Raw genomic sequence first — 15,444 nt, 5'->3', positions numbered from 1 at the left:
CTGTCGTCTTTTTCGCGGTTTTCGATCGCAAGGTGCCGCCAGTAGTAATATAGTCACTATAATATATTATTATAGTCGTTGTTGTTGTTGTTGTTGTTGCTGTGCTGGCAATACTGTGGCCACTGTGGTGGTGTGTGGATGGGAAGACGCGGCCAGCACTCGTGCGCGCGTTTCGATTAAAACGGTACAGGACAGGACACTGACTGTCGAGTAGTGATAACGTGGGGGCGAGAACCTCGACGTCCGTGGTGCCCTAGGGTAGTGTTGTGGAATCGGTCGTTCCTCACTTCGTACGAGGCAGCGATGCTTCACGTGTGAGAAGTGATCGAGTACGCCAGTGTGTCCCGATGACCGGCCGCTAATGTCGGCGGCGTGGTAACTGATTTCAAAATTCTCGCGCGCGTAATATGTAATCTAGACAAAATGTACAGCTGCTTACAACAACTATTGCTTAGTGCTCAGTGGTCATGCCTATGACAGTTGTAGCTGGTTTGGCTTTAGTAACTAGTTGACAAAAAAAAAAAAAAATTATTAACAAACTAAAAATGTCATAAATTATATTAAAAAAATATTTATTAATAATTTATTATGCGAAGAAAAATGATTTTCTCAAAATATGGACATTTTTATCCTATTTATTATTTTGATATAATTTAAAAACATTATTATTGAATAACGGGACCTAAAACCTTTTACATGTATTATGAATGTTATTATTCAGAACGATATTTTCAAAATAATATGCAGCAGTGGCGTAGTTATGATTTTGTTCTGGGGGGGGATATACAATTTATTGGTTAAACATAAAGTGGGGGGGCTCAATAAGTCAATGATATAAACATTAAAAAAAAGGCTCTGGGGGGGATCTATCCCCATATCCCCCCATAACTACGCCACTGATATGCAGATTAATTTTAAGGTATTATCTATATCTATTCATACCTTAAGTCCATAAACCGATTACCGATGAACCTGTTTGACACTGGCTTATGGTAATGTGACATTTACTTAAAGGTCAATTGGTCAATAACAATTATTATAATATATGGTATAAATTTAAATTATTATAATAATTAAATATTGATGATATAATTAGGGCAATGTTTAAGAAAAAATAAAATTTACCTTTCATACAACATAGTATACAATAGTAGTATACAATAGCTATTTTTGAGTACTTCGTTGTCCGTAAAAATTATATCCATATTAAATCCACTCCTTAAATCTAACGTTATTTAGCAAAATGTAATTAGGAACCTCAATACACCACAATGAAAGCACAAATTAATCATTGGACCAAATGACGATCACGACATGGCGATGCTTATGCATTCCATTTTTTTTTTTTATCGTAATTGATGTGAATATTGTCTTAAGATTTTTCTTTTTCGGATGTTATAGTATACAATACAACAAAGATCTATATTTTAGTAATTGTTTAACGAACGGTTAAAGGAAAATAAGAAATATATGGTAGGATTTAGGTAAAACTGTATATGTATAAAAGACCAACCCTCCATAACATTTTAAAATCTGGCGCTCTTGGTTTCAATAGTTCAACTCTAATCCCTGTTGTATAAGATAATACTAATAATTAATAAATTACTTTAATAATAATATCATGAAACAATGTTATGACGAAATGTACTTATATAAGGATATTGTATTAAATCAACAGATTGTTTCTAATGTTTCTACTAAGAATCGTTTTTTGTATACAATGATACATGTACCTATCATTGAATTCAAATTTAAGTATTTAACATGATATCCATTACTGTGAACTATACTCGATAACTACTGTTCAGTGAACGGAAAAATGGTACCTATCCTTTTGCCACTTTTTAAAAAAAATGTCAGTACCTAGCTAATTATTTTATTAATTGAACATTAGCTAAAATAAACACACTATTAAATATATTCATTGTTCATTGATCATTTATAAGGTTCCGTTGTCCCTAATCATAGGACAATAGGTACTATACGTTAGAATTTAGGAGTTACAATGTATTATAATTTATAATCTTTACCGAAAGTAATACACAACAAAAATATTTATACAACCCTTTTGTATTCTTAATTATGTTGTAATATGGAAAATGTTGTACATATAATTAAATTACAATATTTATAAGTGCGATGGCGTAATTGTTATTTTAAGTTACAACTAATTAGGAATAGTAGGTATTTTAATTTTTAAAACCCGTTTGAAATCTTACAATATTATAAAATATGTGTTTTATGGTTATTGTTGGTTGCATTGCAGCTTACTGCTAAGAGTAATAAAAATTGAAACTTCATTACAGGCTATACACCAGTGGTATATCTAAGGCCACAGAGTACATAATATACCTATAAATATAATTTATAGATTGCTGTTGATACTTGAACTTGTTCCAACCTTCAAGCCTTCATTATCACGGCAGATGTTCGTGTTACATGGTGTACAGAAACAACCACTGCGAAATGCGCGAATCAGTGGCGTAGATACGATTTTTTTCAGGGGGGGGTTAATATTATATTTATGATACAAATTACGAGATATTAGTACTTCGTTTTTATTTTGCTTTAACCATTGTATAAAATATTTTGGTTTTAGAGGGGGTGGAAACCCCTTACACCCACCCCCGTAAATACGTCACTGGCGCGAATATATAGGAAATGTAACACTCTTAATCATAATAAAAAAAAAAAAAAAAAACTATGCTCACAATAAAACCATTAAATCACGAAAATTAAAAAAAAACTATGTAAATAAAATCTATGCAATACATCAATAAACGACTATTAATTATTATTGGCTTCTATAAAAAACTATACACACTCGAAACTTGATTGTAAAAACATGTAGCCAATAGCCATGTAGGTATGCGAGTGTTTCACAAAATCCAACTATATGCAAGGCTATAATTGTATTATAATGTACCTATTGTAACGATGGTCACAGGTACTATAATATCCAATAACCGACGACATGGCACATAATCCATAAATATATAATTTTTCGCAACACATCATTAATTGATTATTATTGTGCCAAGCCAATATTTTCGAACATGTGTCGATTTCTGAACCGAGCCACGTGCCGTGAGATCCTCGTGGTTGGTTAGATGGGAGTTGGTAATAATTATCTTTCAATATTATTATAACTTATAGTCTACATTAATAACGGTTGCAAAATGTGTAGGTATGTATTAAATTTAATAAATAAATATGTAGACACTGTCACACTGAGATACGAATAATGTGGAAATGTAGAATTATTAATTGCCGAACCATCCGTATAACCTCTATATTTTCAATGAGAAAGAGTGAGTATCTAAGAAAAACACTAAAACATACTTTACATCGTAAAATAAACAAAATATTATAGTGCCCATAAAAAAACAGAGCGAGAAAAATCGATCGGTATTTTTTGGTGGCTCGTAATGAAATTGTTACTTTCAATGTATATATATCTATAACACATTTATTCATAATAATTTATACCATTTGTATTTATAATGATGAAAAAATTAATGTTTTAAATTATTGTATACAAATTGTATATTTCAATCAATATATTATTTTATAAAACACATTATGCCTAATCTAGATTTTATGATTAATGCTCCTTACACTAAGCATGTGATATTAAGTAATCTTAAGAACTAAGATAAAACTTAATGGAACTCCTTTCCCAGTCATGAACATAAAAATTATGAAATTAAATAAATATGTTCTCTAACTCCTTTATTTTTCTTATGAACATTTTAATATTTTATTCGGTTTATTAATAAGTAATAACATATTGTGTCTGAGCTTTATAATTTACTTGGTCACACTGTTATTGATAATGGTAATTATTTATCAATATTTAATTCAACATCAACCACGATTATAAAGAACTTTATAATCGTGCATCAACATACCTATCACATATTGACACGATAAATCGTAGTGATAACATAGACCCTATCACGGACTAAGATATACCTTAGTATACCTAAGGTGGACCCTATGGTCTACGAACTGATAATTCTATATAGTATTGTTCTATCCAGCAGCTGCTGCTGTGGTACAGTGTATTGATCACGGACATATATACGTATTTACGTCCGTGGTAGTAATATTACTAAACATTACTCCGAAAGTTGTCAAATTCGATTGTATTAAGGTGGGTAGTGAATTAACATAATATACTTATTTATGAAAGAAATTGCATTACATTTTGTTTTTTAAAAGTAATTAATGACAAATGTGTAAAAGTGGATGATATGGAGATGATTAAAATAACCATAAATGAAGAAGATTTGTTTTATAAAACTCCTACAGGTGAGATTTTTTAAATAATATTTCAAGGTTGTTAAAATAAATTACGAATAATCATTCAACACTATACATCTACATACTTACAATTCATGACTATGGAAATAATTAAATATAAAAACTATCTTGTTTTTCCCTCATAGACGAGTTCTTAGACTACCTATGGTATTGTTTGGAATTTGTTCAAAATAATGGATGGTACATTCTGGCTTTTATAATATTGTTGGCATATTTAGTCTCTAAATTATGGCCTCGTTATTTAAAATGGTCAGAACAGCGAGCAGTAGCTGCATATGATGCTGACATTAAAAAAAGTATGTATAACTTTCTCTGAGAGGTTAATAGAATTACATTAACCAAATATAATTATAGATCCAGATTTATATAAACAAAAACAAGAAGAACTACAAAAAGCTCGAGCAAAATTCCAAGAAGAATATGAGAAAAAGGCTAAGTTAGCACTTGAAAAACAAAAAGAAGTATTATTAATTAATTATTAGTTATTGTTAATTTTAGTCGTTTTAAATTAAAATGTTATTTATATGATAGAAAGAGAAAAAAATATTAGAAGAAAAACAAGCATTATTAAATAATGGAACAGATGGACAATCAATCAATAGTTCTGAAAAACCAAAAAAATCAAAACCAGGTAATACTTGTTTTTAAATTTAATTGTTTTCTATTAATTAAATTGGTTTATACCTGATGTTACTCATAAAATGATGAAATGATTTTTTCACATTTCTAATATTGAAGTTATAATTGATACAAGTTTATTTTTGTTTTGTATACTTGGAGACAAGGTTTAGTAAATTTTTTAACCGACATTTAAAATATAATAGCTTAATCTTAAGGTGTATATTTTATATAGATAAATTACTTATAAGCAAATACCATGACTCATTTAATAAAATATTTAATTTTAATTTCTCTAATAATGAAGTATACACAAAAAAGAATAATTCATTAGATACCATTAATTATTTTATAACTTATAAACATTTTGTTTTGTTTAGATTACAATCCTTTAATGGGATCTGGCAGTGGTTCCAATTATAGACCTCCAAGGAGAAGTGCATGTTCTGGAGGTGGGTGTGGATAAAAATGAAAATATATAAAAATAAATATCCTTATCAAATAACTAGTATCTGTTTAAAATTTATATTTCATATTACTTATTGAACTTATTTCTTCAGTATATATTATAAAAAACTTGCAGTACATTGAATCTACAGTAGTGTAAACATTGTAAAATGTTATGTTTTGGTCATAATTTATAAATATACATCTCAATATTAATCTGAAAACGTAATATTATTATTTATGTCACTAAGAATTTTAATATTTGTTATAAGTAATAATCTTGGAGTTTATACTTATTGATTTTAAAATAAGGTATGTAATAAATTAACAATAAAGGGATTAATAAAAAGCAAAAATATGTAGATTGTAGATCATATCGAGATTATTATTGAATACGTACAAAAATGTTGTATGGAATTCAGTGCATTGTCTACCTGACCTATTATAGATAGCAATTAATTTTAGTATTACATTAATATTCAGTAGAACTCTGATTAAACAAACGCTTATCGATCGGACGAGAAAAAAAAATTAAGTGCCAAGTCAGTTTTTTTTTATTTTAAAATATGTCACATATTATAATTAAAGTTTGTTTTGTTTCAGTTAAATATTATAATAAATACATATGTCGTACATACAATTATATAACTTTTGATATGCCATGTCAATCATCCGGACCACCCTTGACATTAATTAGTCTGGATAATCAGAGTTCTACTGTACTTGAAAAATAGTCCTTACCTGGACATAAACTAAAAGAAAGAAGAGCTGGGATTTTTATGAAGTATTCTTTTCTGACATAACATACTGGTCATATAGCAGAGTTAGCATAAAATGCTATTGTCTTCCTTTGTAACGATAAATTGAATCTGGCTGTATTTTAACTTCAACCTTGCAATGAGTGTGAACTTTAATGCTTCTTTTATTTAATATATTATGCTTTTAGTGTTTTTGAATGAGTATAAAAATTTGTTTATCTAATAGGTGAAGATAAAAGAATAAAACACTTCATTGCAAAATCAATAATATATTTCTCCTCAAAATATAAATTATTTTAGTTTATGTCTAGAAAAATACAGCACCAAATTATTTAAAGCCTGACTGGCACTGTAGGCCTTAATCCTGGCTTTCCAACAACAATAAATAACTAATAAAGTATATTTCTTAACCTTTTTAAAGAATTGTGTAAAATTCTTTGAAAATTACTAACATGATTAATATAATGAAAATACTATAAATATAGTTTTATAACACTAAATACATTAAAATATTAAAAATTTATACTTACATCTTAATTATTTCCTTAAATATTTTATAATTGTTACACTAACAGTTATCCTGAAAATAATTTTTTCTTATTAATGTTTGATTATTATTCAACAGTTTTAAAAAATATACTAACATAACTAAACTGAACCCAATAATTTGTTTGTTTCTTTTTTTCTTTTGATAAATTGTATAATTTTCCACATTGTAGTTTGTTTTTAGTGCATAAATAAGACGGCTATGCCTATCATAAAAAGTTAAAAAATAATATTAAATAAGTAATTATTATTAATACAAATAATTTTAAATAAATTAAACTAAAGAAACTTAGTTGAAATGTAAATCAAACTTATTATTTATTGATCCTTGGTCAAATTTAAGTAAAAAGTATATTTAGATAAACAAACAATGCATTGCAGTATAACCAATAATATCGAAAACATTCTTAAAAATTTAAATAACAGCTTTTAATAATAATTATAATTTAAAATAAAAATAACTTTTGATAAACAACCTCTATTTAAATTATATATATATATATTTTTTTATAGGAGAAATATCACAACTAGATTATGTTTTGAAAACTTAACAACAATAATTAACATCATATACTCAGAAAACCAGTTAGTTTTACAGAGGATAATTTAAGACAGCGGTTGGTTATACTTAGTATCAATATTGTTTTTTGTCCACTGAAGTGTTAACATAAGATTTTAAAACAAATCCTAGTCAAGTGGTTTTAGATCAGTGCTGGAGGTATTAATATTAATATACTATGATAGAATCAAGTATGTACATTATATTTTGTAAGATAATTTATTGAAACGTACATGTAAGGGAAGGCAACCAATGCAGTATAGCTTGAAAGTAATTTTATATCAAAATTACAAATTTGTTTGAGATCATATTTAAGCTGAAACCAAAAAACAATGACAATGAAATTAAATAATGTACAACAATATAATATCATTATAATACTATTTACTTTTTTTAAATCCAAAGCTTTGTAAAAAGTTCCTTTGTTCTGAATAATTAAATAATTTGTCTGATTATTATGTTCATTGGTTTCTAAATCCTTTAATAAAACACAATACATATTTTGTATAAAATATCTAAATTTGAATGTAATATAAACCTTTTACTATTAACAAATACTTACCAAAATATTTGATATTGATCGACTTGTGAATAACTTGTTTTTAGAAAATTCTATTGATTTGAAAAGTTCTGTTAAGGTATATCTTAAATTTGTTTTTTCACTATAAATATTTATGAAAAGTTAATAATTTTAAATGAATTAATTTATTTGATAAAATAAATAATATCGTTAAAAAAAAATTATTCATTAATTATAATCAATATGGTCTATTCTATTATAGAATCATAATAAATGTATTTTTGATGTGTTAACATCTTTACGCGAGTGTGTGTAAAACAACGGGTCTAGAGTGAATTGGTATAAATGTGATGTTACGAAAAATTGCAACGAAAGATTAATGGTTGCTCATGTATACATACCATGCAAAATTTAACAGAAAAATTGTGATAGAGTAAATCTGTGAAAACTGGATGTCACAAAAGAGTGTAACAGTAAAAATGGCAAAACTAGCTTAGAAAGGGTAAAGACATATCGAGACCGTCAAAGTACAAAAAATAAGTCTAGCCCTTCCCCCCCCCCTGAAAAAGAAATCTCGAAAGAATACTACACAACGGCAAAGAAAACGGTGAGCCCATATTGGATGTTAACTCATCAATATTAAGCTCCAGATACAAACTGGCACACACATTTATTTTTGTTTTTTAAAATATTTTCTTATCTATAAAAATTATATAAAAATTGCATTCATTTAATAACATATACTTAAACTTACTTCTAACAATTAACTGCGGACTTGTAATAAAAAAAAAGTTAAGTTAATATAATAATTTATATAGTTATGAATTATGTATATGTATACAACAATTCTTATTATAAATTAATTTAACTTATCATTTTAAATAAAATATGTTTAAAATAATATATTTTCATACAATAAATTAATTTCTTACTTTTTACAAGAAAAGCTTTTAATAATGTGAATCATTTTAACAAAACAATAACCAGTGTAATAGGCATCCCATCCAGCATGATGCAATTTCATATCTTGCGCTAGAATATAAATAAAAACAATTTTTCATTAAAATGTAATAAAATTATGTGTTATAACTAGGGTTTGGATTTAAATGCCCTAAAAATGTCAAAAAAATGCATTTATGACCTAAAAACTAAAAAATAATTTATATTACGTAGTACTATACTATTTTATGTAGTACTTATATTTCAATGAGATCAATTTTTTTTTTTATATGAGAAATAGGTTTAAAGTGTCCTAAAAAATTAAAAAAATGCATTAAAGACCTTAAAAAGTATGAAATCCACTAAAAATGTTTGTGGTTAGAACACGGAATACTTGAAACATAAGGATGCAAATACGTTGAAATCCAAGCCCTAGTTATAAGTTATAACTTATAAATCAACGGTACCCAAACTGTGAGGCGCGTGCCGTGTTATTTTGTCATAACAATAAAAATATTTTAATATTTAAATACTATAAATATTATATTATTTATTTATTCATGAGAGGCGCAATTATTTTTTTTAATTTTTAGGGTGGCGTAAACTCTAAAAAAGTTTGGGAACCGCTGTAATATAAACAATTATTTTTGGTATTTAAATATAAGAATTTAAAAATAAACATTCATTAAAAATGTTCACACATAAACTATTTTTAACATAAAAATAGTCATTGTAAAAAAGTTATTATTTGTGTTTCTTAAAAAGTAATTACTAATGGTTAACTTAAATTTTCTTAAATCAATAGGTTTTTACCAAGAACAAGACAAAACCTAGTACTTTAATTTTAATACTAATACTTATAGAAAAAAAAAAATATTGTTGCTAAAGAAAGAATGGTACTTTTCAGTTATCCTGACTACTCCCTCAAAGTCTCGACCAACATGAATTTATCATTTATATAATATTAATATAATGTATATTATAGTACAACTTATAATCATAATATAATAAATATAATCATATAATCGCGACTACCTTTCTTTATAAAACATAATATTTAAAACACTTATAAATGGATTATCGTGCTTTTGACATCACATGAATTTATATAACTGTTTGATAATTAGGGGCCAGCGTTGCCACTCACTTAGACATTCAAAATTAAAATAACACTCGATTTGCTATGCAACATCACCTAAGGTAGGCCACGGGCACAGATTAATCCATGGTCACAGGGTTAAAAAATGATGCTCATAATTTTGCTAACAGCGATTGGAATAATTATTAAATAATAATTATTTGGTTAGGTAGTAGCGATTGACTGAAAACAGCAGTTGTCAACATGTATATGCAGTCTAGATAACAGAATTAGACTAGTGGTAATTGCGGCATTGGCCGGTAGTCAGGATTACCAAAAAGTAGTGAAATAATATATTAAATATTCTATATTCTTACGTTCTTCAATACCAATCAATTGAATACTTATAGTATTTGAATATCTTTTGCCTTCTCCATCTTTTAAATATGAATATATTTCTGATAGAGAACTTCCCATCCACTTATCTAATGCAAAAATAATTTTTATTTAGTTAAAAAAAACAAGACAGTCTGAACTCTATAATTTAGTAAGCTTAACAAACCATTTGTAGATACTATGCGTTTAACTTCCTTACATAATAATTTAGTATCATAAATTGGACCAAAATTGTTAAATATAAAATTTTGAAAATCTTTTAAGTTTTCTGAAATATAAAATAAATATTGCTACATATTATGTGTAAGTAATAAATACATTGTGTAATAGTCAATAGGATTTAATAAATTATAAACGGAGAACTAATATTCATATTATTAACAATTTGATATTATGTAAATGTATATTATACACTTAAGATTATTATTACACGTTATTTAACATGATAAAAATGAATGTCTGTATACATACTATAATACTAACCAGGTAGAGGTGTGAAAAATTGATTGTATAAAATTAAAATATCTAAAGAACAGTTATGCCCAATTATTGGTTTCTTCAATTTTGATATTAGGTTTATTAAATGTTTGATACCCATCATTTTATTTAATAAACTCAGTTTTAAATTTTCGGTAATTGCACTGTTTAATGTTTCTGAGTTAATATTACCTTTAATTTTTGTAATATTTAATCCTAATTGGTTCTTAAAACAAAAATATAAATATAAATATTTTACAAATTATTGTTGGTAATAGTTTCTTTTCATTATAATATTACTTCATCTATGAGTATATATTTTAACTTTTTCAAAATATAATATTGCATCAAGATAATATATGCAGGTTCATTACATCCATTTATTTCTAAAAATGTCTGATCTCCATAATTGGCTGTATCATACCATTCGGAAACAATTTTTAATATTTTCATTAATTCTTCTTCAATGGTACGAAATTTTAAATTAGTTTCAAAATATTTGTCAAAAAATAATTCATCCAACATATCTGATTTAATTTTCAATTCCTGTTCATTAGTTAAATATGGTACTCTGCTATGAAACAACTTAACAAAAAAGTAATTAAATAATAAATACAATATATAACTAAAATAAATATAAAATAAAATTTACCTTATTAAAATCAAAATTAAATTTAGATAAAAATTCAATGCATGATGTTTGAAAATTAACCACACTATCAGATTTATAAAATGTCGTAGGGTAGGTATAAAATGAGTAAGTGCTCACGCCAAATGTTCTGTTATTAGCATCATAAACATAAATGGCTAAACCTAACTGTATACAGGTTATATCAGATACTTGTTGGCGCAATTTTTTGTATCGTTCTTCTGTTGTATCAAAGAAACTGTAAATGCATTTAGAATATGAGTAAATTGCAATTATCAATTAGATGAAATTATTCAAAGATAAATTAAAATATATGAGTAGATATAATAAATATTTTATTTATTATTTTTTTACTCTTATACTTAGAATTAGTATAATTTTCAATACATTGTACTAAAAATAAAGATATATATCAAACAGAAAGCTGAACAATTTACAAGCTTGGTCATATGGTAAATTAAAAATATAAAAACAAGTTTTTGTTTTGTTATATAAAATTGTATGGTAATAATTATACTATAAGATATTGATCAGGGGAAGCTACTCAGAGATGGGACCCTTCATTTTTAAATGTGATATTCAATTTTTTTTATTGTATGAGATAATACTAGCAATAACTAAGAATCATTATTGATTATTTTTAAAGAAATATCAGGATTTCTGTTATTCACTCTTCAACATACAACTTCTAATTTACCTAACGCTTCTACTAACTTAAGTTTAAATGAACCACTTTGGCATTATGTTTATTGACTCCTCCTTTTCTTTCTCAAAAACTAAACTAAGTGCTTTAAATGTTATATTTCACTGTTATATCACACTTAAAATTTTAATTGTATTAATATAAAATATAATTTGGTTTACGTCCATATTGTATGCTTAAATAGGCAAATAAATAACTGAGAATAGATCTAATGATTTGAGTTGACATTTTAAAATTAATAACATTAACACCAATATCCTACATCAATAGAAATGCATACTACCTATTATATAGCTTAAGAATTTGTTCTTTTTAACCTACTACTGAGTATGTAACTAAAAAATATTTTTTTTTCGTTTTTTTAATAAGAATAACCTAAATATCTCTCGGTAAAATATATATTATATACCAAGACATTACTTAGCTACATTATACATAAGAATTATTATTTATATTTTGAATTAATGTAATAATTTATTTAGGCGATAACACTAATAACTCACCTAAATGGTTTTGATACATTGTCATATAGTTTGGAAAATTCCATATCTAAGCTAATAAAAGCAGATTCTTTGATTGCGTCTTCGATGACTGGTAATTTGGAATAAAAATTCTCAGAAGTAATCTCACACATATTTAAAAATTTTAATGTAAAATAAAATTTAAAAAATATTAAAAATAATGAATATAGATATTAGATTCTAATTAATATCAGACATCGGGAAAAACCTATTCTTATATGTATTATTACCTATATAAATTCTAAACTTATAAATATAATAGCTATTAATTTGATTTATATTTTAAACTGTAGTAACTGTACTGTAAAATTTAAAATGTTGTCCGATTAACTTATTCTAAAGTTAATTACGAGCACAGTTGATATTATATAAATATTGAATATATTTATTATGTTTCGTGAAACTATTACTCTTTAACTACTCTAATATTCATGATATTTTTAAATAATAACCAGTCTTGGATTGTGATAATAGTGACGATAATAACAAAAAACCGCGGTTGATACTGTAACCATAAATAACGTATATTATCTATGATAATATTGTATATGTTCAGAACTGGATTGTGGTTACTGTTATCATAAACTCTTATACCGCGTTATATATAAAATTGTCTGTTGACAAAAAATATTTTGAGGTTGGTCGGTTGATAACATAGCCTTTTCTTTCTAAATAATTGTGGTATTTACTACCTAGTCCCGTCGCTCGTTTTTGACTTAGATATTTTTTATCCACTAACATCCAAGTAAGTATTTATATAATTAACTATTTTGCTTTTTATTAATTCGTATTATATATTTCCTAACACGATTCCTGTTTGTTAAGTTTAATTTATGACATAAATTCAAAAGTTACATTTTTTGTAATGTGTACTTATTGAGCTGTCGTATTATACTTTTTTACTCAAGTTAGTGAATAATAATCTTTTAACAGAATGTTGATGCCAAAAAAGAATCGCAGGGCTATCTATGAATACCTCTTCAAAGAAGGTGTTATGGTTGCTGAAAAAGATTTCCATAAACCTGTACATCCCGATATTGAAGGCATTCCAAATTTGCAAGTTATCAAAGCTATGCAGGTATTTAAGCCATTTATCCTGTGTTTACTTATTATGTATTAATGTTGTTTTGAAATTAATTTAGAGTCTCAAATCTAGAGATTATGTCAAAGAACAATTTGCATGGCGTCACTATTATTGGTACTTGACAAACGAGGGAATTCAATACCTTAGGGATTATCTTCATTTACCAACTGAGGTAAATACATGGTTTTATTAATTTAGTTCGATATTTATTAAGAAACGGGCAGCATGAATTATTTACAATCTTAAATATTTTTATGGATAGGTATTAATACGTAACCAACATTAAGTATTAATATTAATAAGAACTCATAATATGTTAATGCATTTGAAAAGGATGTAATTTATATGCAACTTTACTTTTAGAAATCCTTAATTGTGTAATAAAAGCTTCTTAAATTGTTAGAAAAGTTATGTCAATTACATTTTTAATATATTTACTTCCAACCGGTATTAAAAAAAATTACAGTTCATTATTCATACAATTACTTATAATCGTTTATTAATCATTTAACTATCTAAGTATTGATTATATTTCAAAAAGTTGATATTATTTTTTATTCTTATACCTAAACAAATTTTATTTTTTTATAAACATAGGGAATTAGGCACCTGCCTATATCAATATTTTTTCAATAACTTCAATACAATTTAAATGCTTCTTATAATATATTAATTTAAAATGCTTAATATGCAAAAATATGTAGTCATATTAATAACACATTTTTATATAATCGTTTTTCTTTGATGTATTTTTTATGTGAGGTACTGTTTAATATAACTTGGCATAATTAATATGTGTAAATACATATACTTTCTTAATATAGCTAGGTTATATTATAGCTATAATTATAATCAATACCTATCTTATTATTTTTTTTTTTTTTTTTTTTTATATGAATGTTATTCTATAAATACTTGTTTTTAGATTGTTCCAGCTACATTGAAGAGACAAGCTAGACAAGATGCTAGAGGACCTAGAACCACTCCAGGTGGAAGACCAGAAGGTGGCCGATCAGGTGAAGACAGAGCAACTTATAGACGGGCTCCAGGTGCACCTGGAACTGACAAAAAAGCTGAAGTGGGTGCTGGTACTGCTGAATTGGACTTTGTAAGTATAATTTTATTTTTATAATACTTATTACTTATTGTTGTTCATTCATACAAATAAATATTAATATTAATCAATAATCATATATTTTTGTATAATTTCAGAGAGGACCTGGTGCATTTGGTGGATTTGGCCGTGGCAGAGCTCCACCTCAATAAATGTAATTATTTGTATTACTTAAAAATAAAAAATTACAAAATAAAAAAAGTATAAAATTTACAAATTTGTATTTCTTTCTTGTAGTTTCTGGTAATTAACCTATTTGTAATCAGGACTAAGATTTGCAAGCAATAAAAATTTAAAATATGCATTATAATTTTAAAAAGATACACACATAAAAAATGTTTATTTTTAAAAATAAGAACTGAAATACATCAGTGATTAGCTGATTTTCTTGCAATATGTATAATTGAGATAAAAATTATTAATTGTTCGCATGCATTAATTATAACTTTAGTAATAAATTTCATAATTCTCATTTAATTGTAGAAATATGTGTTTTATATGTTATGACCACATACTTTTTTAAATTTTAAATTATCAGCAAACATACAAAGTAATTGTACCATAAGATAGTATTTATTTTTTAAAATGTATGTTAAATCAAAAAAAAACCAAATTATTTACTTTGATTAGTTGAATAATTATTTGTTCAAATACAATAATTACGATCATACTAAATATACATTAAGCCCAATCAGTTGCGTAGCCAGGA

The 15,444-nt window shown here is 25.9% G+C and overlaps 3 protein-coding genes across 6 annotated transcripts; 2 read left to right on the top strand and 1 right to left on the bottom strand.

The window, feature by feature from the left end:
• Positions 1-56: 56 nt before the first annotated feature.
• On the bottom strand, positions 57-12,976 carry LOC114126930 (pre-piRNA 3'-exonuclease trimmer-like). 3 transcript variants are annotated; one of them, XM_050201510.1, is made up of 13 exons: positions 12,520-12,976; positions 11,317-11,551; positions 10,965-11,249; positions 10,671-10,890; positions 10,354-10,455; positions 10,169-10,276; positions 8,707-8,806; positions 7,817-7,916; positions 7,643-7,732; positions 7,488-7,570; positions 6,794-6,901; positions 6,680-6,729; positions 57-504 (listed from the first exon to the last, which is right to left on the bottom strand). In XM_050201510.1, the coding sequence occupies exons 1-12, from the start codon at positions 12,648-12,650 to the stop codon at positions 6,687-6,689; spliced, it is 1,605 nt and encodes a 534-aa protein (XP_050057467.1). In that variant the 5' UTR covers positions 12,651-12,976; the 3' UTR covers positions 57-504; positions 6,680-6,686. The 3 variants fall into 3 exon arrangements, with proteins under 3 accessions (XP_050057467.1, XP_050057466.1, XP_050057465.1); XM_050201509.1 differs by lacking the exon at positions 57-504 and adding an exon at positions 5,901-6,368; XM_050201508.1 differs by lacking the exon at positions 57-504 and having other exon boundaries at positions 6,399-6,729.
• LOC114126940 (selenoprotein S-like) lies at positions 3,934-5,760 on the top strand. 2 transcript variants are annotated; one of them, XM_027990991.2, is made up of 6 exons: positions 3,934-4,156; positions 4,225-4,314; positions 4,452-4,622; positions 4,681-4,787; positions 4,858-4,957; positions 5,325-5,760. In XM_027990991.2, the coding sequence occupies exons 2-6, from the start codon at positions 4,257-4,259 to the stop codon at positions 5,408-5,410; spliced, it is 522 nt and encodes a 173-aa protein (XP_027846792.2). In that variant the 5' UTR covers positions 3,934-4,156; positions 4,225-4,256; the 3' UTR covers positions 5,411-5,760. The 2 variants fall into 2 exon arrangements, with proteins under 2 accessions (XP_027846792.2, XP_027846791.2); XM_027990990.2 differs by having other exon boundaries at positions 3,998-4,314.
• A 159-nt stretch (positions 12,977-13,135) lies between the features above and the next one.
• LOC114126941 (40S ribosomal protein S10) lies at positions 13,136-14,952 on the top strand. Its single transcript, XM_027990992.2, has 5 exons — positions 13,136-13,282; positions 13,471-13,615; positions 13,680-13,793; positions 14,547-14,729; positions 14,834-14,952. Exons 2-5 carry the CDS (start codon positions 13,472-13,474, stop codon positions 14,885-14,887), a joined length of 495 nt encoding a protein of 164 aa, XP_027846793.1. The 5' UTR covers positions 13,136-13,282; position 13,471; the 3' UTR covers positions 14,888-14,952.
• Positions 14,953-15,444: the final 492 nt, after the last annotated feature.

This window comes from Aphis gossypii, chromosome 2 (genome assembly GCF_020184175.1).
Source record: "Aphis gossypii isolate Hap1 chromosome 2, ASM2018417v2, whole genome shotgun sequence".
Lineage (NCBI taxonomy): Eukaryota > Metazoa > Arthropoda > Insecta > Hemiptera > Aphididae > Aphis > Aphis gossypii.
This window is presented reverse-complemented; position numbering and strand designations above follow the sequence as displayed.